The sequence below is a fragment of the Larus michahellis genome, chromosome 6 (assembly GCF_964199755.1).
Source record: "Larus michahellis chromosome 6, bLarMic1.1, whole genome shotgun sequence".
Lineage (NCBI taxonomy): Eukaryota > Metazoa > Chordata > Aves > Charadriiformes > Laridae > Larus > Larus michahellis.
In genome coordinates this window covers 24,047,427-24,073,181 of record NC_133901.1, presented here as the reverse complement: position 1 = coordinate 24,073,181, position 25,755 = coordinate 24,047,427, and the positions used below count along the sequence as shown (strand labels likewise).

Sequence of the window (25,755 nt, the reverse complement as noted above, 5' to 3'; positions counted from 1 at the left end):
AAGAGCTGGGACTCTTTAGCCTGGAGAAGAGAAGGCTGAGGGGGGACCTGATTAATGTTTACAAGTATCTAAAGGGTGGGTTTAAGGAGGACGGAGCCAGGCTCTTTTCAATGGTTCCCAGTGACAGGACAAGGGGCAATGGGCACAAGCTAGAACATAGGAAGTTCCGTTCAAATATTCGGAAAAACTTCTTTGCGGTGAGGGTGACAGAGTACTGGAACAGGCTGCCCAGGGAGGTTGTGGAGTCCCCTTCTCTGGAGATTTTCAAGACCCACCTGGATGCAGCCCTGAGGGATGTGCTTTAGGCAATCCTGCTCTAGCAGGGGAGTTGGACTAGATGATCTCTAGAGGTCCCTTCCAACTCTGAAGATTCCGTGGTTCCGTGATAAGCTACAAAGACAACTCTGAACAACTGTTACTGTATATGTCAAGGGAAAAATGATCATCCAATTTCTCTTAATACAAATTTTAGAAGGTCTTTTGGACCATAAGATAAATTTGGTTTTGAAAAATAGCCCCCCAAAAGTTGTTCTGCTGACTGGGCAAAACAGCTATTTTAGATGAGGTTAAAAGAAACACTGTCTTTAACCACTGAGTATAAAGACCTATTTGATGCATCTGGCTTATTCTCAAGGTTCAGGCATATGCTGCTGTTTCCATACCTTAACGAGTTACTGTGTGTTAGCTGCCATGAAATAGTTGAGTTCATTCTTAGCCTTGTCATAAAATGTGAAATAAAACGTTGTAGTTTAAACTGCTTTCGCAGAACAAAAATCACAGGGGCAGAAAGTGTGAAGATGGGAGTGACTGTCAACATGAGTGAGTGATGGTGTTTAAGCAAGGAAGAGCAGAGAAATTTTGGGCTTTTATCTCTGTTCCCAACATTGTTCAAATATTTAATCTGATTATTTGTTGCAGTAAAATGATAAATTCTTCAGGGATTAGAAACTGGATGTTGATTTGAAACTCATTGGACATTGCTCGTTATGTGCAGGCAGGTGCTTTGTTATGAGATAAAGATGCTGACTTTTCTATACTGCCTCTGACCCTGTCTTAAAAGAAAAAATTACTTGTGATGAGAAAACTGTTTAGGTTCCTAATCCAAGAAAGAAGGCTGTGAGTCCTTGTCTGCTGTAACAGCCAGTATCTGAAAGCAGCTTCTTCACACTGGCATCCCTTTTCACTGATTCTCTTTAGATGTCAGTTCTTCTCAGTGTATTGATTATATTAAGTACTTGATGTGTAACCCCCAATAACTATATTAAAAATGTAGCTAGGTCTTGGAATTCTATTCCTGAGCCTGAATGATTAAAATCAAATTAATATACAGAGGAAAGAGTTTTTAAAATAGCAATCTTGGAGAGTAACTTAATCTGACACAGCAATACAGAGAATGCATACTGAGAGAATGCGTTCATGTGTTCGCAATTTTTTTCATCTTTCTTTCAGTATTTCTCCAACTAGACAATATTTTAACTTTTGATCTGGCATGATCAAAAGGCTTGGGGAAGAGTGGCTGGAAAGCTGCCCAGCAGAAAAGGACCTGGGGGTGCTGGTGGACGGCCAGCTTAACATGAGCCAGTAGTGTGCCAGGTGGCCAAGAAGGCCAACAGCATTCTGGCTTGTATGAGGAATAGCATGGCCAGCAGGAGTAGGGAAGTGATTGTGCCTCTGTACTCGGCACTGGTGAGGCCTCACCTCGAGTACTGTGTTCAGTTCTGGGCCCCTCTGTATAAGAGGGACATTGAAGTGCTGGAGCGTGTCCAGAGGAGAGCTACCAGGCCGGTGAGGGGTCTGGAGACCAGGTCATATGAGGAGAGGCTGAGGGAGCTGGGCATGTTTAGCTTGGAGAAGAGGAGGCTGAGGGGAGACCTCATTGCCCTCTACAGCTACCCGAAAGGAGGTTGGAGAGAGGTGGGTGTTGGCCTCTTCTCCCAGGTGAATAATGACAGGACCAGAGGAAATGGCCTGAAGTTGCGGCAGGGGAGGTTTAGGTTAGGTATTAGGAGGAATGACTTTACTGAAAGAGTGGTCAGGCACTGGAACAGCCTGCCCAGGGAGGTGGTTGAGTCACCATCCCTAGAGGTATTGAAGAAATGTCACTTCAGGGCATGCTCTAGTGGCAGAGATTGTAGGTTGGTTTTTTTGGTTTTTTTTTTTTTTTTTGTATATGGTTGAACTCGGTGATCTCAAAGGTCCTTTCCAACCATGAAGATTCTATGGTTCTATGATGTTTAAGTATGAGAAATAAGAAAAAAAAATCAGGAGTCCACATACCTGTGATTTACTGTGTTGTCAGTAGTATGTCACAGAGTGCAGTAATCTTGGTTGTAATGCTATTTGTTTGAAAGCGCTGGGGGACCTATATAATGCTCATCTATTTGACCAGGTGCTGGTCAAATAAGCATTATTTGACCAGCAGAAAACAAGCATTTTCTATTTTATTGATTGCCAAATGTCTCAGTTGGCAAAATGTCTCCTTTCTGATATATTGTAGCTTGAAATTATAACTACTACTTCTTTTCAAACACCCCAAATTTTAATTGTTTTTTTCATACTTGATTTGGAAAATGGCATCCGTGGACTGCTGTTTATATCACATCTCCTAGATACCTTAAAGATGTGTTTGTTATCTTTTCCTGTTTTCACAGCCTCTTGCTGGCAAAAAGCTATGAGAGTAGCCAGTTGTCACATCTATTGAATTTTTCAGGATTTCGTGTGGTGTTGATGGTTCAGCTGTGTAGTTTTACTGCACAACTCTGTTAATTCACTCTTCTTGTTCTTACAAGAACGGCATGCCTATTTTCCTGTACCTCATCTAGAAAATGTCTGAAACCTCAGACCTCTAAATCAAGAAATGCCATGAGTACTTGAACTACTAAAGTCTTGTTTTATATGAATCTGTGTCTTGAGGTTGATTGATGTTGATGCTAAAGAAAATGAGAATGCTCTTCCTGTTTAACTTTGTAAGGGTGCTCTATCTTTTACCTATCTTGCTGTATAATAAAGTGTGAGCTTATGCTGTGATCTTTTTGCCAGTTATACAGGCTTGATCCTCTATGTGGTTGCTTGTTCATGCAATGGAAGTAAAAAAAGTTTAATTATTTTTGAGATCTCTAGAAAACTATCAAATCTGGTTTGTTCACTGGGGTCAAAATTTGTATGGATGGACAGACAGATAAATTGTGTAAAACTTGGCATACCTGAGTAGAGGCTATAGTCTGCTGTTGTTTTTTAAACAGAGAAAAATTTAGGAATTCAAGATCTTCTTACTTTCATCAGGATAAGTAATTTCTTTAGTCAGTTTTGAAAATCCCAGTAGCAGGTTGTTTGTCATTTGTGTTTCATAAATGTATTTGAACTGTGTTCCTCCCTGGGCTAGTCCTGATCTCATCATAACTCAGAGCATTCAAGACCAAATTTTAAGATTTTGAAGTAGTATTATTAGCCTTGGATTAGATTGTGACCCATAAACTTAACTTCAAACTTAAATTAATTAATCTTTAGTTTAAAAAAACCTTTCAAAATCTTTTGCGTGTAGGTTGGAATATTTGCTTGTTTTGTACAGAATACTACATGTTGGTTTTAGGTCAGTTACTGACTTCTAGAAGAATATAAGAGAGTCTATTTACTTGATTTCAACTCCTCACAAGTGAATAATGTACTTGAAACTAACAGAAAGTTTGTTCTAGAAATAATGTCAAGAATTTTCATATCGTTACATATCTTAATTTAATATTTTGTGCACCCTACTGTTGCTTAAGAAACAATACTTCAAAAAAGGGAAAACAGTATTAAGAATAAAGACTATTGATAATTCTTTCGCTGTGTGATGTTTTCATAATGAAATAACAGCATAAGATCTAAACAAACAGATATATCATGTTACTGTAACAAAGTTAATGCTTTGTGTTCAGAATTGCCCCCTCGTTTTACCACCAGTAATGATAGTGCTACTGGAGTCCTATTTAACAATTTAACAAAGTATTTTGTTAATAGTATTTACCTATTTAACAACGTAGTTGACCTATCTTCAGGATGGATATTCTGACATAATTTTGTTTTTAAAAAGCATCTTTGCTAAACATGGGTGTTGCTCAAAACCACAGTAAGTTGGTTTAATTTGTCTACTTGAAATGTAATGTTAAATCCACTATATCTAGACAAATACCAAACATTTTGAATGACTTTCCTAGGAGGATAAGGGAAAATATACAAAAAAGGTATTAAAAATAATCTGATGAGAAAAGCTGAGAAAAAATCTAAGGTGCTTCTCAATAATTATTTATGTACGTGCTCACATCTAGCAGTACTCTGTGATTAGGGTGAAGTAGATATTTTCCTTTGTTGAGGGAGAGGGAAAGTGATCTCAATTTATTTTGTAGTTATTTCAGTATGCCTCGAGGTAAGAATGTGCCTGGGGGTAGGTATAGCAAAGCAGTTGATATGTGGTAACTTATTATGCAAGGATAACTTAGCCATTTGCCGGAGCTCTGTTTTTAAAATTTATCATGCTGTTTAAAATTTGCCTTGTTATGTTTGCTGGTTTTTCAAATAGATTTGGGCAGCCATGCTTTGGTTCTCAATTAAACAGACAATTTCTTTAGGCATTTTTTTGCTGCTTCACTGAAGTAAAGAAAATGTTTTATATCCATTTATTACATTCACTGGCAGTTTCATTACTCTGAATATTCAAAACTCATAGAAGGAGAATGGCAGCTTGTAAGCAATCCAAAATGCTTATGGTTAACAGTGTTTCAAAGAGCGTTGTTCTGAATTATCTGATAAAGGTTGCAGTTCTTTATTAGAATTATCGATGCCTTTCCTGATGGGTTGGGGCATTGAGTGCAATTGCTAAAGGAAAACAGTAAGTGTCTACTTCTAGAAAGAAGTTGCTTACACTGTAGTTTCAGCATGACACAGTTCTTGGTGTTAACCTTCTAAATCATGATCAATGCCAATTCTGTGTTGCAACTTGTAGTTAGTTTCTAGTAACCGACGTAGCTGCCGTATTAAAGTCTTAAGCAATATATAAATGTTTTGTCCTTCTTACGCTGCTTTGAGGGATGGGAAAGCAAGCCCCGATTGCTCTGGTTTCCAGGACTCTGTATAAAGCACTTGCTATTACTTTGTGGCCTGTCCATTCTTTGAAGTCCCTCATACGCAAGGCTCAAATTGTGGTAATTCATAGCATATGGCTACTTGTTAGTATGAAATAGCACCACACTGGCACATTTTTTTGTTCTTCTGACAAACTGTGGCATTCTGATTCCTGTATGGACTGGCTGGTGTCTGATCAAGGTGCAAGTGGTCACTGCACCGTGTGAGGCAGTGTTTCACTGGGATATAGTACTCGTTTTCCACAGCTGGTAGAAGAATTACTTATCAAAAGTGTTCTTAAACACATATGTAAAAGTAATTGTGGGCAGCTTTTCAGTAACAGCCATTTAAGGTGGAAATACCTATGTGCACCATGGTGCTGATACTGGTTAATTTTTACATTCTCATGGGACAAAAAGTCTCATTCATCCTAAATCTCATAATCTCAGTGAATTAGCCACTCTTTTTATTTCTATGTTTGGTCACAGCTGGAAAATTAATGTATTCTTCAACTTGTTTTCAAGCAGATTTTGTTTTGATGAAGAGTATAGTGTCTAAACATGCAATGTCAATATGATTTTGCTGTTTGTTTATTATGGATTAATTAGAAAAGAAAATATAATTTAGGAATTTTTCTTAAGTTTAAAGTATCTTTGCTGGATATTTCTCTGAATGCTTCTGTTCATCTGAGCAAAGAAGGATTCAGAAGAAACCTGAATAGCCACAGAAAGAGACAAAAGGGAAAGAGAAAAAGAAAGAATAAGAAAGAAACAAACCTGAATAGTCACAGGTTACAGATTTAGCTTTGCTGTACAGACATTTATTTCTTTATTGTATTTATTTGTATTTCACTGCTGCCGGAGAGTTCCTATCTACATCTGACTCTGTGCTTCCCATCCTGAAAAAAATTGCTTTCTAACCAGACAACACAGGCACTGTGAGAAAGGAAATGTGATCTCCATTTTACAGTTAGGAAAGAGGCAGAGAGAGTCTGACTGTTCTCGGGTCACACAGGATATCTCTGGGAGAGCCAGAAATTGAACCCATGTATATTGCTTGAGTCCCACTGAGTCACAAGACAGTCTTTTCTCAAAATAGCAGAAACTGTATTTGTTCAATATACTCATTTCAATGCTGTTTCTGTGGACACTTTTTGGAACTTCTAGGTGTATTTTTTTCTTTTTTTTTTTTTCCCCTCCAATTCATCTTGTTTTCTTGCCTTTCATTTCCTAGTTTCCATTAATATTTAATGTGTGATAGAATGAGATTTAAAGCTTCACTGTGTGAAGGATTGAATGAGGCTGTGTTTAAATAATAGTTTGAACATAATTAAACCATTCCTTCAAAGAGATTACATTTCTAGATAATCTTTATTGCCATTGCTATGTAAAAGATTTAAATCTGTTTCTATCTCTCTCATAAATTGATGCATATGCAAAGATAGTATGATATTTCAGATGTGCTTATAAGAAAAAAAACTTTTTTTTTCCCACTTACTGTATTAAAAACAAACAGATAATATCTTAGACTGTAGGCTTCAATTTTTTTCCTTCTAAAGTATTCAGAAGTTGATGATTTTTAATGTATTGTGCATAGCTTGAAATTGCTATGTCTGATCCTTTTTCTCTGATGGTGATATGCAATGGATCTTCCCATGATCTCTTCGTGGAGAACAGTTGTTTGCTTTTGTCTTGGGGAATTTATTCAGCAATGTAGGTGCAAAGCTACTGATTTAAACTCCTAAGATCTGTTTTTACCAGAACACATGAAGAAACTAGCTGGCTGTATCCCAACCAGCTAAAGTCACTTTACATATTTGAAAACCACAACATTTCATCATGTAACTGGAAAAAATACCCCAGGTAGTCATTGGAGAGTTGGAAACTTTTGGACTCTTGGCTTTTAATATCTGAAGCCTGTTTCGGAGGTTGTGAGTGCTGCTGGACATGTATGTAAAATACCAGCCTTTGACGTTGTTGCGGCAGCTTGGCTTTTTTAACAGGTTATCATGGATTTAAACAATCCAGTGAATTCCTAATCTGAGGACTGGATTCACTCTGTGTTTTCCATATTTTACTGGTGTTGCAAGCTGGTATAATGTTATCTGTGATTGCAGGCAACAGTAATAAAAACTGAGCCAAAAGTTAGTTTTGTATTAACGCATCGAAGAGGGGAGTCACAGGTGGAAGACAGGTTTTGCACAGTGTTTAGGAACTTATCTATAGCCTTCTCTTTAGGCTTACCATTCTATTTTTTGAAGATCTTTGGAGGATCCTTTCTGACTGTCTCTGGGTAGAACCACTCTGAAGAGATGCTGAATGGGCAGTAAATGACAAATTGGTGTCACCACAGAGCACCAGCAGAAAGACCTTGCAGATTTACATCTTGCAGTGTTTTATCTTAAACTGAAACCCTAGGAAACAGTTGGACTGGCTGGCAAAAAATCCATGTTTGTGAACGTGATTCTTAAACAAGACTAGTGTTTGTACCATATTTGTGTTGTTCAGTCTCCCTTCGGAAAATTAACTGCAATATGAAGGGCACCTTGGTATGCATCTATTTTAGGATTGTATTGGAAGAATACTCCAAAAATTATAGCAGTCCAGACACATGAAGTAATAATTGCATGCAAATACATGATTTTTAGCTCAGATTTGTCAGCTGCAACTGCTGACTGTGTCTATTTAGTCACTGAGTGTATTATGAAAACAGACAGGCTATTAAATAGAGAAATGGGGGTGAAAACAAGAGAACTAGATACTAAATATAGTCTCTTAATCAAGATTATTGCAATTCTACATCTTAAAAAATCGGGAATTTTTTAGTAGTGCTTATATTGTGTTCTTATTTAATCATGGGCTATATGGATACATGTTACTTGCTTCCTCTTTTTCTCTGCAACAGTGTTTTAAAATACTATGAACTTCACAAGGAATGGCTAAAAAAGGGCCCTTTTAATTGCGTACTCACAATATAGTTATGTTTAGCTCTCAGTTATGAGACCAAGGATATTGTTTACTTTTTTTTCTGTGAGCTTCAGAAGTTTGTTGAATGTCAAGCCTTGAAATTTTGCTACCTTATAATTCTGATGTAGCCATGCTGTTCACTGTGTCAAGACATTTCTCAGAGCCCCTGCTAACTATTGCTGCCACTTTGGAGAGGGCTAGAGGAACCACAGAAACATCACAACCAACACAAATTAATGAATTTTATTTCCTCCTCTCTCTTTAACTGCTAATCAGAATGAACTCCCTTTAGTTCAACAGAAAACTTACGTGCACAAAGGACATTGATTTGTTTTGATATGTTTACTGAAAGAAAAATGAGCTTTAGAATTAATAGCACTAAGAAAAGGGAATGATAAGTTAAAATCCTGTGAAGTACTTCATAAAACTCAATTTTGAGAAAGTGCATAGCTGAAGTTATACATCTGCACTCATCTTTTTTTATTCTTCATCTAAATCAGTCTTAATTGTTGTCACTTCTACTGTGCGTGGAAGGTTAGTGGCGATTCATAAGGCACAAGGTATTCTTCAGTGTGTGGCATGGGCAGCAGTAAGCAGTGCTTGTTGTGAAGCACATCTGTTTCCAGTCAAACAAGCTCAAAACAATTTACAGCAAACAACATGTATCACAAAGCACTTCTTTACTTTGCTTGTAAAGTGAGTCGATGTATTCGCTAAGGGGAAAAAGTGCCCTTTGTGATTGTTTGAAAATGTTGGGGTTTTTTTCTTTCTTGTTACTAGGTTTGCAAATAATTTTAGTTGTGATGAGAACAATTAAATTTCCTCAAATAGAATAAATGTTTATTTATTCATATAAAGTGGGTTAATGTGAATTTGGATTAATTGTGAAAGAATGAGTAAAGGGTTTATACAACAATAGGATACCTGCATGTCTCAAACTCTGATCTAGTCCAAGCAACTAGAACATGAAAAAAAACTGTTGCAAACATTTTTTTTTTTTTTTTTTTTTATCTGGACTTTGTTCACACTTCAACACTTTTTGTCTTCAACACTCTTAAAGGAAAAGGAAATTTCTGTGAAAATCTCTGCTGCTTGGCAGTGGGAGCAAGCTTAAAATGTAATTGACAAATTATAGAACAGAACTAGGTTTTGTTCTTCTCTGGAAATTGTTCTTTTCTGTCACTTAAATATTATTTCACGGAGAGACACATAGAAGTTGTTCTCTGAGAACTTATGTATTCTGTTGATTTGCAGAAGAAAGAGTCTTTCAGGAGATAAGCCCATCTGATTATAAAAATCCATCTTCCTTGATAATTGACGTATTAAGAATATACAAACTCGCTATATAGTTGCGTTTTAAAAATGAAGAAGAGTCAGAGTGTGATTGTGATGTCTAACGTAACACCTGATGTGTATGAGATGTGTCACCGTGCAGAATAAATAACATTCATAGCTCTAATGGAACCACAAGATCAATGAGTAGACCATATATTTTGGACTGTCTTCCATGGCCTCTAACTCTTCTGCATCATCAGTACAAAATCTGACATTCATCATTAACTGTCTCCAAAGTTAACTTTCATAATAATGTTTCCTCTGTTTTCTGTCCAAAAATGTTACAAAGGCTGGGGTATAGAAAAATTCCAGACGAAGAAAGAATTCTAGCTAGGGTAAATACTAGTACTGTTTTATATAAGAAGGTGTAATATTAGGATTTGGTGTCCTTGACACTGGGTCTTTGAACCGATGGAAAGATAAAATTCCTAGTGTAGACCCAATACTTGTTTTTATGACATTAATGGTATATAAAGCTTATGTAACTCTTACGATAATTGAAACAGATGTTTAATAATAAATAACTATGGTCCTTTAATGAGAAATATAATAAGAAGCACTGCTTATGCAGGGAAGGAGTGGAATATTGAACAGGGGAGAGCTGGGTAACCTTTAGGACTGGAACACTTGGATGAAATTTGCGTTTAAAGACTGAGAAAATGTCTGTTTCCAGTGATGGGTTATCACTTTGATGTGAAGACAAATGGAGGGAACTTCCTGGATGTCGTAGTTGGTCAAATGATGACAGTGAGTCAGCAGTGTTATTTGGCTCTGACTAAGCAAATATTTCTTAAGTAAGATCAAGGAGTCTATTTCCAGGACAAAAAAAGTATTGATGCTTTTGCAGAAGGTGGAGCATGGGGTGCAAAAATGAGCAGGTGAACGGAGGGCTTGTCCTCCACAAGGAGACTGAGCAAGCGTGGCTTGCTTAGTGTAACAGCTAAAACTTGAGAAGAGTTTGTAGATGTATTCTACAAATACATTATGTATGTCAACATCAGTATAGAAGAGGGAAAACACATTTAACCTGAAAGTCAATGACAACATAAGAAACTGAGTACAAACTAGCTGTAGACAAATTTTACCTAGAAATTCAAGCAGGCATAGGACAGGATTTTTCTGGCATCATTGAGCTCAGTCTTGTCCTATACTATTACAAATTCTGTTTTAAAAATAAGCACATTTTTGCCCCAACTCCTGTTAGAAAGTTTTCAGCACCAGAATGAATCAGACTCTGAAACTGCCGTCCACTAAACAAAGTGTGGGCAAAAAGCCTAGCCATTTTAAAATGGAAGTTGTGTCCATGACCGCGATTGTGTGATGTGGTTAACTCTGACAACACAGAGCCGCTTCATGACCTGGTGATCTGCATGAGTTCTGCGCCCTGGTCCTTTTCCGTTGCTGTATTAAATTTCTAGATGTTTGTTGTTTTCCCTGGATAGGTTAGTCTTTTAAGACTGTTTTTGAAAATTGCTTATTATGAACAGTGACACTTCGCTTGAATGTGTCAACAGTGAATTAACATTAAATGGTCTGAGAAAAGTGGTTAATATGGATTAATCTATATTCTTTAATCCTTTGAATGTACTTCCTTGAAGATACATCAAAGATGAGCTTGGTTCATAAATATGGTTAGAAGATAAATACAGGAGGGGAAAAGAATCCTTGTAAAGCTCAGAAATAAATACTTTATATGCAGTAATTGACCTATATGATATGTTTTTCCCAGTTTGTTTCAGATCCTTGTGCCAGCAACCCCTGTCACCATGGTAACTGCAGCACTAGCGGTGATGGCTACCTCTGTCTCTGTAGCAAAGGCTATGAGGGAACAAACTGTGAACATGCATTGCACAGCCTTCCAGTCTCTGAACAGACAGAGTTGACGTCACCAAGACAGAGCAGACCAGTCTCATCCACCTTGGAACCTGACATTGTTCTTCCTCGTTCAAGAGCAACCGTGATGTTACCTACATGGCAGCCAAAAGCAGGACAGAAAGTTGTAGATCTGAAATGGGATGAAATAGAGGTGAGAATATTCTGTCTAAATAAAAATGCATGGAAAAGAACTTCTAAGAGTTATCATTGCTGTGTTGTCATTTGTGCATGATTTCATGGATATCTACATGAGGGGACTGAAGATATGATCTCTGCCCTGAGTTAATATACTAGTAAAATTAAATAACTAAATAAAAAAAAGATACTTATTAAAAGTAGCGGGCTGAGTTTGGTCAAATTGTTGTATTGGATATTTCTTTGAAATGTTTCTTCCAGTCATTTGTATGACAACGTATCTTAAAACATTAAATAAATTCAGGAAAATAAAAATGTTAAAGCAATACCTTTAAAATATTTTTTTGCTATTTGTAGTTATAATCACATGATGTTCTGAAAAGTGTGTATCTCTGCAGTGCTAAGAAAACATAGCTATTTGAGGATTGCTTGGCCATACCAAGCACAAATACAGGCTGGGTGGAGAATGGGTTGAGAACAGCCCTGAGGAGAAGGACTTGGTGGGGCTGGTTGATGAAAAGCTGAACATGAACTGGCGATGTGCGCTCACAGCCCAGAAAGCCAACCACATCCTGGGCCGCATCAAAAGAAGTGTGGCCAGCAGGTTGAGGGAGGTGACTCTACCCCTCTGGCTCTGGTGAGACCCCACCTGGAGTATTGCAGCCGGCTCTGGGGCCTTCCGCACAGGAAAGACATGGACTTGTTGGAGCAGGTCCAGAGAAGGGTCACAAAGATGATCAGAGGGCTGGAGCATCTCTCCTATGCAGACAGGCTGAGAGAGCTGGGGTTGTTCAGCTGGAGAAGAGAAGGCTCTGGGGAGACTTTATAGGAGTCTTCCAGCACCTAAAGGGGGCATACAGAATAGGTGGAGAGGGACTCTTTATCAGGGAGTGTAGTGATAGGACACGGGGTAACAGTTTTTAACTGAAAAAGGGTAGATTTAGATGAGATATTAGAAAGAAATTCATTACTGTGAGCATGGCGAGACACTGGCCCAGGTTGCCCAGAGAAGCTGTGGGTGCCCCATCCCTGGAGGTGTTCCAGGCCAGGCTGGATGGGGCTTTGAGCAGCCTGGTCTAGTGGGAGGTGTCCCTGCCTATGGCAGGGGGTTGGAACTAGATGATCTTTAAGGTCCCTTCCAACTCTAACCATTCTATGGTTCTATGAAAAGTGATAGTCAGTGTATTACATAGTGCAAAACTCTTCCCTTCTTCTTTGAAGTGCATCACTGCAAGGATGACTTGTATTTCTCTGCGTTGTTGTTCTCTTACTTGGAGGTGTGAGACCACTACTTCTGCATATACTATTACTACAGTAGTTGGTACTGGAGTCTCCAACATGATCCGGAGATGACCCACCTATAATAATAGTACATATGTGCAAGATGCACAGTCTGCCATAAAAGTGAGCATCTGTTTTCGGGTAATGGTAGTGCCATATTTTTGGCTTTGCTTGGGTCAACTTAGTACGAAACAGTGTAGGGGTAATGAAGCTTGTTGGTGAAGAAATACTATAATTTTGGCAGGCAAAGAATTAAAATCTTTGTGACATCTTATTCTTAATGAAAAATGCATTGTAAAGTCATTTCATTTGAGTTTGTTCAAGAATAAACAGGTGAAATGTCAGCTGTATCTGTTTTTGAAGTGTTTCAAGGAGTGTGATTCTTCTGAGGTGTTTTCACACACTACATAATGAGAAAATGAACAGGCACAAGTTTAATCCTGGAAGAAGTATATTTTCATCATTCTTTGCTAGCCCAAACAAATTTGTTCATGTTTTTACTATAACATTTATTTAAATCAGTTTTTGAAACTAAAACCAATGTATGTGAAATGCATGTTTGATGTATTATGACTCTCAGATTATATAGGGCTGTATCGTATTTCAGTGGGAGTTCTGGTGGGCAACGTCTGGAGAACAGAGCTTTATTTCTTGGAATTCCATCTCCCATATCTGTTATTTTACAGTAGAACATATGTTAGTCACAAAGTATGGAGTCTGGAGAGAGCACTGAAGCAGAAACAAACAATGATCTGCTTTTATTACTTATTTTAAATGTGCTGTGTCATCTCTGCATGGGTGTTCCATGTGTCCTGGTCAATTAAGGGCATGCCTTTCTCTGTACCAGATTTTCCTTGTGTGTCTTCCTCAATCTGTGGTCTAGGATTGTATAAGTAACATTTATTTAGCATTTTAGGTAGATTCACTAAGCATTTCAGCCAAACATTCACAAGTGGGTATTTTAATAGCTGAAATTCACTCTTCTATGCGTCTTCTGTTACCGGAGAAATACAAATAGGTTATCAACTGCAATTGCATTATTAACACTAACATGGAAATTACTTGTTACCCTATTATGAAATTACTTCTGTTGATAATGTTTTTAATGTATTGTGATGGATCTTGGATTTTTCACAATCTTTCTAGGGTAGCATAATCTTCTGTTCTTTAGAATTCACAGTGAGAGAGTGGTTATCTGAAAGAAAGGTATTTCAGTTGCTAATCCAAGACATTGTCTATGATCTGTATTAATCTAAAGTGAGTTGATTTGCCTGAAGGTCTGTGTTCCCAAGGCTCTTTGGTGGAGGCTTCAAGAGTAAAGAGTTGAGTGTAAGGCAGAAAAATACTACCTTTCCTCATAGCTTTAAAAGCTTTGCAAAGCTTGATCCTTTCTTGGCCTCTTAAAAAGAAAAAAATAAAGCAACTGTAGGTTTTGTATTGCAAAAATCTACTATTTTGATCTTTCTTGAGATTCAGAGGCAGCAAAGGCTGCTATTATTGTGTTGTGGGTTTTGTTCCTGTTGTGGTTTTTTTTTTTTTTCTTCTTCTTTTCTTTAAATCTTTCAAAGTCAGCCTGTTTTTCACACTATTCTATACTGATACCACAAGTGAGCTAATGTTCTTCATACTCTTTTGTCTGTCTGCTCAGAGAGAAATTTTGCCAGAAACTCTCCAAATGGAAGCTCTCCCTATCTTGCAAGGATGAAGTTTCCATGGAAGCTTTTTCAGGAAGTTTTGGAGACTCAAAAACCTAACACCTGAGAGAAGTGAACTCTCTGAGAGGCATGATATATGGTTACAGTTGGACATTTTTTTTCTGCATTCCTTAGATATTAGGGATATATTTGACAGTGCTTGCTTGACTGAACTTTCTTGGTAACATCTGCACCAGTAGACAACATACAGGTGTCTTTGGATACAGTTTCATTTCTTAGAGAGCTCTTGCTATCAGAATTAATCTTTTCCTGATATGGAGATTAAGGGCTACAAACACAAATCATTGAGAGAAAAATATTCATGTCTGTTGTTTTCTTTAACATAATAAGAATTTATCTTTGTGATCAGCTGTTGAAAGAGAATTTTCTTCCTACTTTGGGCAACTAAGTTGTTCCACTTGGAAGAGAGATACATCCAGCAATCCACATTTCCCCAGTACAGTGATCTTTTGTGTTACAGTCTAGAAAAGATATATACTAGACAATAATTGAAGAAAAAAGAAACCATCTCATTACTCATATTCAAATAACAGATCCAATGAAGGTTTCTGTGTACCTGTACAAAATCAACTGTAAGAACTGCAATGATAGCAATAGTCTACTCTTAGATATTACTTTTCCTTATTATTTCTCAAATGTTTTTTGAAGGAAATCTGTAGTATTCTTCACATTTTACAGATGGACACACTGAAGTGCAGAGCAGTAAAGTGATTTGCCAGGTGAACAGCCAGGAATTATAATGCTAAGCACGAGTCCTAGTCTAACCTCTTATTTATACTGCAATAATACTGCTCAGATTCAAGCTTTTGGAACTAGTGATTAGAGGCTGCAATAAATTTGTAATTCCTCTTGCAATGGGGACAGCATTTGTTTTACATGTGTTCTTAGTAAATTGTAAGCCTTTAAAAGGAGTATAGCTGGGTCAGGTGGAAAATCCTGAGAGAGAGTACTCCTGCTCTGCAGCAATGGAATATGCTTACAGAATAATTCTGCTTGAAACAGAGACCTTTGAATCTCTGACTGCTTTATGTGTTGCTGAACGATCATGCCTTTTTGCCAAAGTATGCTATGAATGCGGAAGGAGGCTGAACAGAGTCATGGAAGAGAGATCCATTTGAGGTGGCTAAATACATAGAGACTCCATCCTTAGAAATGACATCTTAGGAAAATCTTTGAAATGGAAATGGGTGGAGGCAGGAGGAAATATGCTTTACTTTTTCTTACCCTATTTTCTTGGGTTGCCCTCTTATGATTGCTGTTGGAGTTAAAGCGCTGGAATATGTAGACTTTTGGTTTGACTTAGGACAGCTCTTCTTATAGCTGTATATAAGATTTGTTTTGGAAGCCTCTATTATTTTTCTTTTGCTTTTAGAAAAAGATACACAAACAAATAAGGAGACTGGAGGAAACATAGATTTTGCTTGAATAATCTTAACATTCTTCTAGGATAAATCTGTAACTTCACTAAGTTTAGTGTAAAATTTAGATTTTACACTAAATCTCCCCTCTACAATATTTGTGGATGTAACTTTCTGTACAAATGCCAGCCTGATAGGCAACTTGGTGTAAGCATTCTGGATAGGCAATACCCTTTATTATATTTATTTTCAAAACACAAAACTAAATGTCTCTAAAAGCTTAATATGCTCAAACAAAACTTATGTGAAGTCCATACAAACCTTTCTTTAGTATGTTCCGTTGCTAAAAGATGTTTAATGGATAGTCATAAATACTAGCTTTCCTAAAATCAAAACTCTCATATCCCCTTTAAGGACAGAAATATAGAAAATTCTAGTGAGTGCAGTTATGTCACGATACTGAAGCCCTACTCATTTGAATCTATACTGGGGCTTTGAGTAACCTGGTCTGGTGGGAGGTGTTCCTGCCCATGGCAGGGGAGTTGTAATCTTTAAGCTCCCTTCCAACCCAAACCATTCTACGAGTCTATTCTATATATTAGAAGTAAGTGTTTGTTTTCTTTCTGTTCTGGTTTTCTTTCAAGTGTTGTCCCATATGAAACTTTGGAGGGTAGAAAAAAATATACTCATGTGGCAGTTAGGCTACGTGGCACTAGATTTTCAGAAGCAGTAGTTTTTCCATGGTACAGGGCAAGGGAACTGCTTTTCTTCCTCTTACGATTTTGTTCTGTCTGCATGTGATTTCTGTGCCAGGTTTATTGATAGTAATTGATCCCCCTCTTATGGTTCTATTATATTGCCTTCTATTTTCCTACTATTTTCCCTTTTAAATTCTTTGCAGACAGCTGTTCAAAATCTGGAACAGGATCTGACCTGTTTTATTTCTCTCACATATTATTTTTCCCTTGCATAAGGAAGGCTGACAAACATGTTGTATTTCTTAGAAAATAAGACACCTTTTGCCACCCTTAGAGGGCTGGAAAAGAAGAAATCCTGCAGGCCTTGTCTTGAATAAAGAAGTAGTTATACGTTCAGAAAAGGCAAAACTGCATGATATGAAACTTGCTTTATTGAATTAGAAGTTAATATGTAATCCCTTGAAAGAAGATTTGAAAGAGTCAACGCTTGCAAGAGCATTCCTTGTAATGTACTCATTGTGACAGTTTCTGTGCCACCAAAGAAACGAAAGACTATCTTTCTTAATGACCATGTCAATTTTCATGGGAGGCCACCCCAGAACACAGCCTTGTTTTCTCAAAAAACTCATTTTTGTACTCTTTCCATTAATATAATATCTTTACAAATATGTTTAAATTTTTAAGCATAGACTTTTTTTCTTTTAAGCACTGATCTTTTCTGTAAGATGAGTTTGTATTCACCTATTTTATTTCATTAAGAATGATGTGTGGAAATGATATGTGGATTTGTGTATTTTGTTTAATTCCAGACTGATTTGCCCCACTTTGCTTTGGCTGCAAGGCCTTGCAGATTTCTTTGTTGCTTCATTAAGGGGTAAAACCAGAACAGCTTTTTGAGATGAAAAGACAAGAGATTAAACCAAAGAGAACTTTCACAGCTAGCACAGGAGGAAAGCATTGATTAAAAATACACAAGTCTCTGTGCGTGTGCCTGAATGCACACATGTGCACACATACTTATTTGTGTAAGCTTTGGGGATATTTTCAAAATGAAGCACTCTTATTGTATGTTGGAGTGGGATTTTGTGAAAGCCGTGATGGCACTGAAGTTTCAATAGCAATTTACAGGAAAGACTTAGTAGACACCCGGCTCATGGGGTGAATTTTTACTCAGAATCACAGTGTAGGTGAGGTTGGAAAGGACCTCTGGAGGTGGTCTATTCCAACCCCATTGCTCAAAGCAGGGTCAACTAGATGAGGTTGCTCAGAATTGTGTTCAGTTCAGTCTTAAATTTTATCTCCAAGGATGGAGAGTCCACAAGACACCTGGACAGCCTCTTCCAGTGTTTGGAAATTATGTGTTAGTTTACAGAAATATTCATTAATATCTTCTCAACAGAGTAGTGTGGAATTGCTAAGGCTAACGTGAATTTAGCCATTCCACTTAGAGACCACTTTTAAGTTTGAGGAAAGTGTGGCATATTTTGCAAGAAGTAAAAGCCTTCTGCAATTCTTTAAACTCAGGGGACTGGGATACAGAAGAAATGCAAACATGTATCACAGTAGCAGAATGGCTGGATTTTGCACTGTCCAGGATTAGTCTGCCAGTGTTGATAAGGCCTTGTAGAATTACAAATGTCTGGTCAGCTTTCCAAGAAACATACTAGGAAATTTCGTATACAACAAATACCTTCAGAGAACTACTTTCAGTAGTGTGAGAGGCTGCGTATATGTATCCTGGCATAAATGTAGACTTAGAGTCTGTATGTTACTTTTCTTAGCCTCATTGAAGTAAGGGCTAGTACATTTAATTTACCAAAGTAATAAAGGCACTCATGTAAAAATATTGCCTTGGGATCTATTTCTGTATTTCAGCACTTGTTGAATTAAATGTATATCTCTCTATCCTGGTTGGTGCATAAGGCAGGAGAGCATCTGTATAATTCACACTATTTAATTTTTTCAGAAAAATCGTAATATGGAAGAACTGTCTGTTGTTCTTTTCTTATGTACCACACCTGATATCCTTTGCAATCTCATTTATACTAATGCTGTGGCCTGGTAAAGTAGTCTTCTACCCAGGGCACCGCTGAATGTTAAGGTCCAAGTAGAGATTGTAGGAATAGGTACTCTTCTGGAGATTTCGCTCTTGCTTTCTCAAATCATGACCCAAATCATGGGTCATCTATTACCCATGTAAAGACTCAAAAAGTTAACACTGTTTAAGCATTTGAAGCAGAAATGTATTTTTTATATATTATGTTCTCTTTTAAAAATAAGAACATGACTTAGATGCAAACTTATGGAACGTGTATGTAAAGAGGAATTGTATATCTCCTATCAGCAATTTGATATTTAAGCATTTTAAACTCTAAGTAATATATTGAAGAGCAGCTCTTAAATATATTCTGTGCTGACGTAGGAGCTTAGCTTTGTAAGCAGCTCCTAAACATACTTTAGGGTCTGGCAGGTGCATGAAGATTTTGATTTCTTTGGTGACTGTTTTTAAAGTAGCTGCATCATTTGTGTTGTATCTATAAGTCTGTTCCCTAAGCAACTTCCATGCTGGCTTGAAGGTTCTGTGCTATTGAATGCTTCAGGGGAATTTTGGAAGAGTTTCATGTCATTGCAGTTATATGTAATTTTTTTTAAGATTCTCTTTAAATGACTTCAGATGGTCAGTTTATGTGTTATGTCTGTTTATGTATGTTATGTCTCAGTTTTTAAATTAAATTAGGGTAGAAATGCTCTTTATTTTACCTTCTGAAAATAATTTAAGTATATTTTCCAGTGAGTTCTGTTTTAAACATCTCCTACCAGTTCTAACAGCTTTTTTTTTTTTTGAGAGTGAGATTTTACAGATTGTTTTAATCTTCTGAGTGTCCTTTCTTATTGAATGAATTGGTCGTCTTTGCCCTCATTCTTCAATCCTTCAGTTTTGCAGAAAGCTCTGTTAAAACAGGAGAGAGACATACTTAAAAGTCTTTATACAAATTTCCCATGGCTGTGGAAAACTCTGTAATTTGTTTCCTAATTCAGGTATCAAAGCTGTCGTCTTTGTCTCCATAGTATTTGAAATAGGACACTGCTGGAACTAATTTTGTTCCTTATGAGAGCTGTTGGTATGGTTGGTTTTTTTGTTTTTTTTTTTTTTTCCTCTGATCTAAATACTACGGGTTTTTTTAATATAAAAAATTATTAAATTTCAGCTGTTGTAAAATCCTGATTTTAGTGTCCTATTAGTTTAGATGATTATTTTATCAGATTTGTAGAACATGAAGTCAGGGACAATTACAAATGGAGTTCCTAGATAGAGAAAGACATCAAATGTTACAGAACTGTTAATAGAAGAGTTAAAATTCTGCATTTTGCATTTCTCTCTTCTGATTATCATTAAAATATTTCCTACGTGTGCTTTTCATGCTAGGTAATGCTAAATTCTGATGTGTTTGCAAACCAAAGTCTTTTTGGTTTGTCATTTCCATTTTCATAAGGTTAAATCTCAGCTCTTGTTATAGAATCATAGATTCATAGGGTTGGAAGGGACCTCTCGAGATCATCTAGTCCAACCCCCTGCCAGAGCAGGGTCACCCAGAGCAGGTTGCACAGGAACGCGTCCAGGCGGGTTTTGAATGTCTCCAGAGTTGGAGACTCCACCACCTCTCTGGGCAGCCTGTTCCAGGGCTCTGCCACCCTCAAAGTAAAGAAGCTCTTCCTCATGTTTAGGTGGAGCTTCCTATGCTCAAGTTTGTGCCCATTACCTCTTGTCCTGCCCCGGGCACCACTGAAAAGAGCCTGGCCCCATCCTCCTGACACCCACCCTTTAAGTATTTATAAGTGTTGATAAGATCCCCCCTCAGCTGTCTTTTTTCCAGACTGAAGAGACCCAAATTCCTCAGCCTTTCTTCATAAGAGAGGTGTTCCAATCCCCTAATCATCTTGGTAGCCCTTTGCTCTACCCTGTCCATCAGTTCCCTGTCCTTCTTGAGCTGGGGAGCCCAGAACTGGACGCAGCACTCCAGATGCGGCCTCGCCAGGGCAGAGTAGAGGGGGAGGATGACCTCCCTCGATCTGCTTGCCACGCGCTTCTTGATGCACCCCAGGATGCCGTTGGCCTTTTTGGCCACAAGGGCACTTTATGCAGCCACTTTGTTCAGCTCTTGCTTCTCTAACTTTTTGTCATTTTTAAAATTCTAGTTTCAAAGAGATCATTACCCTTTACTTTACAAACTTCTACTATTGAATAGTAAGGTAAATTAAATGCTTAAATTACTTTTTTTTTTCCCCCCTTGTGCTCCAAGGTAATAGATGCGTGAAATTGTAAAACTGTATAAATACTTTAAAAGTGAGTGTATTTTTAGCTGTAGTATAAGTTTGGGAGAATAGACACGTTGATTTCTTTTTTTCCTTTGTCCCAGTAAGCATATAGATTCTCAAAGAAAATGAAAGTTTAAATGTTGGCAAATATAAGAGTGTTAGCCAAAACCAATTTTTGGATTCATTGAGCTTTGAATGTTAGCTTCATAATTTTGACTTCCAAGATTGAAAAATTGTAATAAATATATTATCTTTTTTTCAAAATTCATTTGAACACATACAACAAAATTGCATCTCACTTTATTTTCACAAACTACGTGTATGTATGCCAGAGAACTCAACAATGAATCGAGTATTCTAGACATTTTTGGGAAATGTGAACACGGGGTATTTGTCTTGCCAAGTCAAAATCAAGTCTGAGTCTCCCAAAAATTGTTACTTGCATCATATGCTGTGTTGTTCATATTTTCACAGGTGTTTCATAATAATGTTTAAAATATGAATTTCAATTTTACTTAAAAATTAGATTCTGGCTTTGTCTTCAGAAGTGTGTCAGGTTGCATTTTCACTTAGCCAGTAAGGTTGATGTGAAAAGGTTGCACATGTATTCTAGATGACTGAAAAAAAAAAAACCAGATTGCAAAATCTGCCTAGCAATTTGAAGATGAAACTGGTGGATTTATTTTTTTTTATTTTACAGTGTGATATTTCATAGGCAAGCTGATGAAGATACCTGAGAACTACTTAATTAAAACTACTGATGATGTTAATGTAGGCAATAGAAAGACTCAATTATGCCACATAAAATATTACTTATTTGAAATAAAGGTGTCATTGGAAACGCTAATGGTTTTCAAACGGCCTTCATGAAATTACTACTTTAGAAGATATGAATAATTAAGGAGTCTGTTTGTGATTCCTCTATGTTGTATGGCATCCTGTATGGTGTCTTGATCTAGTTAATACAGTAACTGATTTCTATGTCTGCTGCATCCTTTCACTCTCAACTGTGCTTGTAATTTTTTTCCATCTGGCAAGATGTGGGAATATTTCTTTAAAGTAATCTGTGTTTGTAAAAAAATGTATTTCAATATAGTAGAAAGAAAATATCAGTATTTGCTATTATAAATCCTTCAAGATCACCTAAATTAATATTGTGACATTTCTTGGATGTGGCAAACATTAGAGCTTTATTTATTATTTTAAAGGACCAGAAGCCTATTCATCTTTTTCTAAATGTCATCTCTTTTAAAGGAAAATACCTTTAGAAGTTTACACTTATGTTCAGGAAGTTTTTGTTAAAACAAAAACCTAAAAGGATGTTTGTTGATAATATAAATGTTTTGGTGAATGTTTTGGTCCATCCTGATGATTTTTAAAAGATCACTGCTGGACTGTTAGTGTTATTGTTGAAAAAATCTTTCATGTTTTCTTTGGTTAGATTTTCTGGCTTAATGTTAACTAAAACTATTCTTATTTTCAGATAATGCCAGATGTGGCTTGTGGAAATGCCAGTTCCAATACCTCTGCTGGAGGCCGGCTTATCTCCTTTGAAGTTCCACAGAATACATCAATAAAGTAAGAATATTTATCATGTGCGATGAAATATAAAAATGCTTTTATTTTAATTTGCCTGGATATTTCAGATGGGCAGAGTTGTCAAATGGCTGAAAGTATATAAAAGAACTTCAGACAGACTTCAGGCATCTAGCAGTGCCATGACAGCTCTTTGCTTGATATAATTTTTCCCATGTACTTAATGTTTTAAAAGATGTAAGCATGTAAACTGTCTCTAGGCTATTAGAATGCATTAGAAATTAGGGCAGACATGTTGAAGATGTTAGTTTGGAGAAGACATGATATTTCCTTTCTCCTTCATGCAGTGAACACCTTTTTTCCCCTCCTCTTACATCTCAAGATGCACTTTCTGGTAGAAAGTGTTACTATTGACTATATAAATGCATGTATTCTGTGCACTTGTATTTGATTTCTGGATTATTGCTTTGGGTGTCATCATCAGCTGTGAAATCTTTGTGTATGTCCTGCAAACCACATTTCTCAAGAAATTGAATGCATTTCAAACTCATCCTTTTTCGATCAAATGCTTACTTTGTTACTTTTAATTAACAGAACCTGACTTCCTAGAAAGATCTGATTCTGTCAGTTGGGATGAGGCACTTTCTTATTGGAAATTTTATTTCAAATAAAAATCTGCCAACGTAGTTCTCTGGCTCACAGCTTTACTGCAATTTTAGGCTTAGATTTTCCCAAAATAGCCTACTTTTCTCATACTGTCATCTTATCTTCCAGAATCCCAGCTTTCAGTTAAAAAAGGCCATGCTCGCAGGAAAAAACAAACTGATGCAAGCAGACAAGCTGCAGACAGTTTGGAGCAGTAACTGTTAAACGTGGGAGCTGTCCCACTCTTCCCACGGGACTTTGAATCGTGCTCATTCATGAGCATTAAGCCTAAGTCAGGGAGAGATCTGTGAGTGTGGATGCTCTGGCTGGCTGCAATCTGTAAGCAAACAAGTGTCTTTTATTGAAATCGGGAATAAGGTGGCGTTTGTAGGTTTGATAGCTGTATTTAAGACCCTTGATGGAGGGACCCCCCTTTAAAGGAGGTTGCAGAGTACGCAGTCATTTTTGTTCTTTTTTTTTTTTTTCCACTATATATCTTTAGCAGTGTTTTATATCTGGGTAGATTAATGCAGATCAATATCTACCTTCATTTCATTGTATTTCCTGTGTTAAAGGCCCAAGTAACGTCTCTTGTTCAATGGCTATCTATGAAAGGAAAATAATTTCAATTTAATAATTTTATTTTGGTTTGATTGTCAGGTGTGACCTAAACTGTGCAACTAGCTGCTATCCTGTTCTACAAGTGAGATGGTCAGCTTTGGGGGTAGCGGTGGGGGTGGTTCTTACAGAGGATCCAAAATACTGACAAAAATTTGCTTCTTATATGTCTAGTTGCAACATTTTTCCAACTTGTGTCAAACATTCTACAAAACTTTGCATTTCTTGTTTTGAACTCAAATAAGAAGCGACAAGGGAGAAACTGCCTTGTGTTTTTAGCAGGATTGAAACAGGAAATTGTGGAACAGAACTTCATCTCTGGGTATTTGCAGGCTGTTTTCAGCAGGAGAGAGTTATCAGTTTTCCACAGTTGGATGCAGTTGTGTTTGAATTTTTGGAGGATTGTTCAAACTCATTTGGGATTCCTTCAGAGGAAATTAATGCAAATACGTGGGTACTTGCCAGAAACATGACAGGTTTTTATTTTTCCTCTATGGAGGTGAGTAGGGAAAAAAGTGTCCTGAGAGGAAAGAAATGCTGACATAGATACAGTGCTCCCTAGTGGAGCCAACAGTATTATATGCAGTTGTAGATACTACTTTATCCAATCTGTCAATATTCAGGAAGGCACCGTGGACTCAGTGACCTTGGGAGCATTACATGGCTCATTTGATTTACAAGAATAAACTGTTCTGAACCTTCGATCCGGTGTGTCAAACAAATGAGGATTTCTACCAGGATCCGTCTCCCTGTATTGAATGAACATTGAATGTTCCCCAGTAAACAAGAGGGCTGGATGTACTTCTGCTGCAGAAAATGATGGCATTGTAGATGTAGAAAGGAGGTACTATTCAAAAAGGCATAAGTACAAAGACTGAAAAAGGATGCTTTACTATTATATAATGTTTATGTAAAACTCCTCTGGGGCACTAAGATGGTGTCCTTCAAGTATTAGAAATGGAGACTCTGTATGATTAAATCTACTATTACGTATACTCTTATGCAAATCTTACTATTGAAGCTTTTTTTTTTATTTTTGTGGACGTGCTAAGAACCTTCAGGCCTTTTCCTGAATCCATACGTGCTACATTTAAGTTTTCTTTGTTGATAAGCTTTAGTTCTGCAGTGATGTACTTCCTAATGACACCAATTTCCCTCAGTGTAAACATTTTTATAATTTCTTTTCTTAGAATAAGGCAAGATGCTACTGCTTCTCTTATCCTGCTGTGGAAGGTCACAGCCACTGGATTTAAACAGTGTTCACTTATTGATGGCAGAAGTGTCACTCTTCTCCAGGCACTGGGTGGACTTGTTCTTTCGGAAGAAATGCTTGCATTAGGAAACAATTATTTTATTGGTGAGTAACATGCTAACTTTCTATTTATCACCTATAAGTGACAGCTGATGGCTTACCCAACACTTAGAGAAACAAAGAGATAATTCCCTTAATTTAAGTACTGCTGAAAGATCCAGATATTGTGACTGTGTTTTAGACATTGATTCATTGAAAGCAGACAAGAGGTACACTAAATTCTTACATAGGTGGCATCATTCAGTTTAAAATCTAGATGGTGATTTTTGCCTGATACCATTAGATGATGCAAGAAATTGTGTATGTTCTATTTTAACCTGCTATAAAGCTTTTGGTAAATGCTACAGTAAGTAACTCTGAATGTCTGAGGTGTTTCTTTGTCAGGTAATGTATCATGGAATACTCTGTAAAGAAATTTAAGCCAGTACACAGCAAATTTGAAAAAATATATTAAAATATAATAGGAAGTTGGATCTTCTAACAGTGTTTACTTGCATTATTTTTTCTGTTCTAGTTTTGTCTCTGTGAATACGAAACCTTAGAAATTATAGTACATGTTTCATTTGGCAATTAAATGTTAAGCATCCTAGTGGAAGGTGTGCAATGAAAATAGGCTGATATGTTATTTTTAAGTGTATGGGATATAATATTGATTTAATGCAATATTTATGCATAGAGACAATAGACCTAATTAAATTGAGCTTTCTGGGCAGATGGTTTATTATACCAATGACATGAAACCAAAGTCATTGTACTAACAGCATTTATTATAATCTTGAAAGGCTGTATATCTTATAATGACGTATAAGCTGCCACAAATTGTTATTCAGCAACTTATCATGCTAATAAATGTAAAATTAAATG

The 25,755-nt window shown here is 36.9% G+C and overlaps 1 protein-coding gene across 1 annotated transcript in view; it reads left to right on the top strand.

Moving 5' to 3' along the window:
- DNER (delta/notch like EGF repeat containing) overlaps positions 1 to 25,755 on the top strand; it is a 136,508-nt gene that overhangs the window by 43,392 nt on the left and 67,361 nt on the right. Inside the window, exons 2-4 of the mRNA XM_074590885.1 lie at positions 11,131 to 11,427; positions 22,264 to 22,358; positions 24,770 to 24,936. Coding sequence (XP_074446986.1) covers positions 11,131 to 11,427; positions 22,264 to 22,358; positions 24,770 to 24,936 — 559 coding nt within the window. The remainder of the gene's footprint in view (positions 1 to 11,130; positions 11,428 to 22,263; positions 22,359 to 24,769; positions 24,937 to 25,755) is intronic.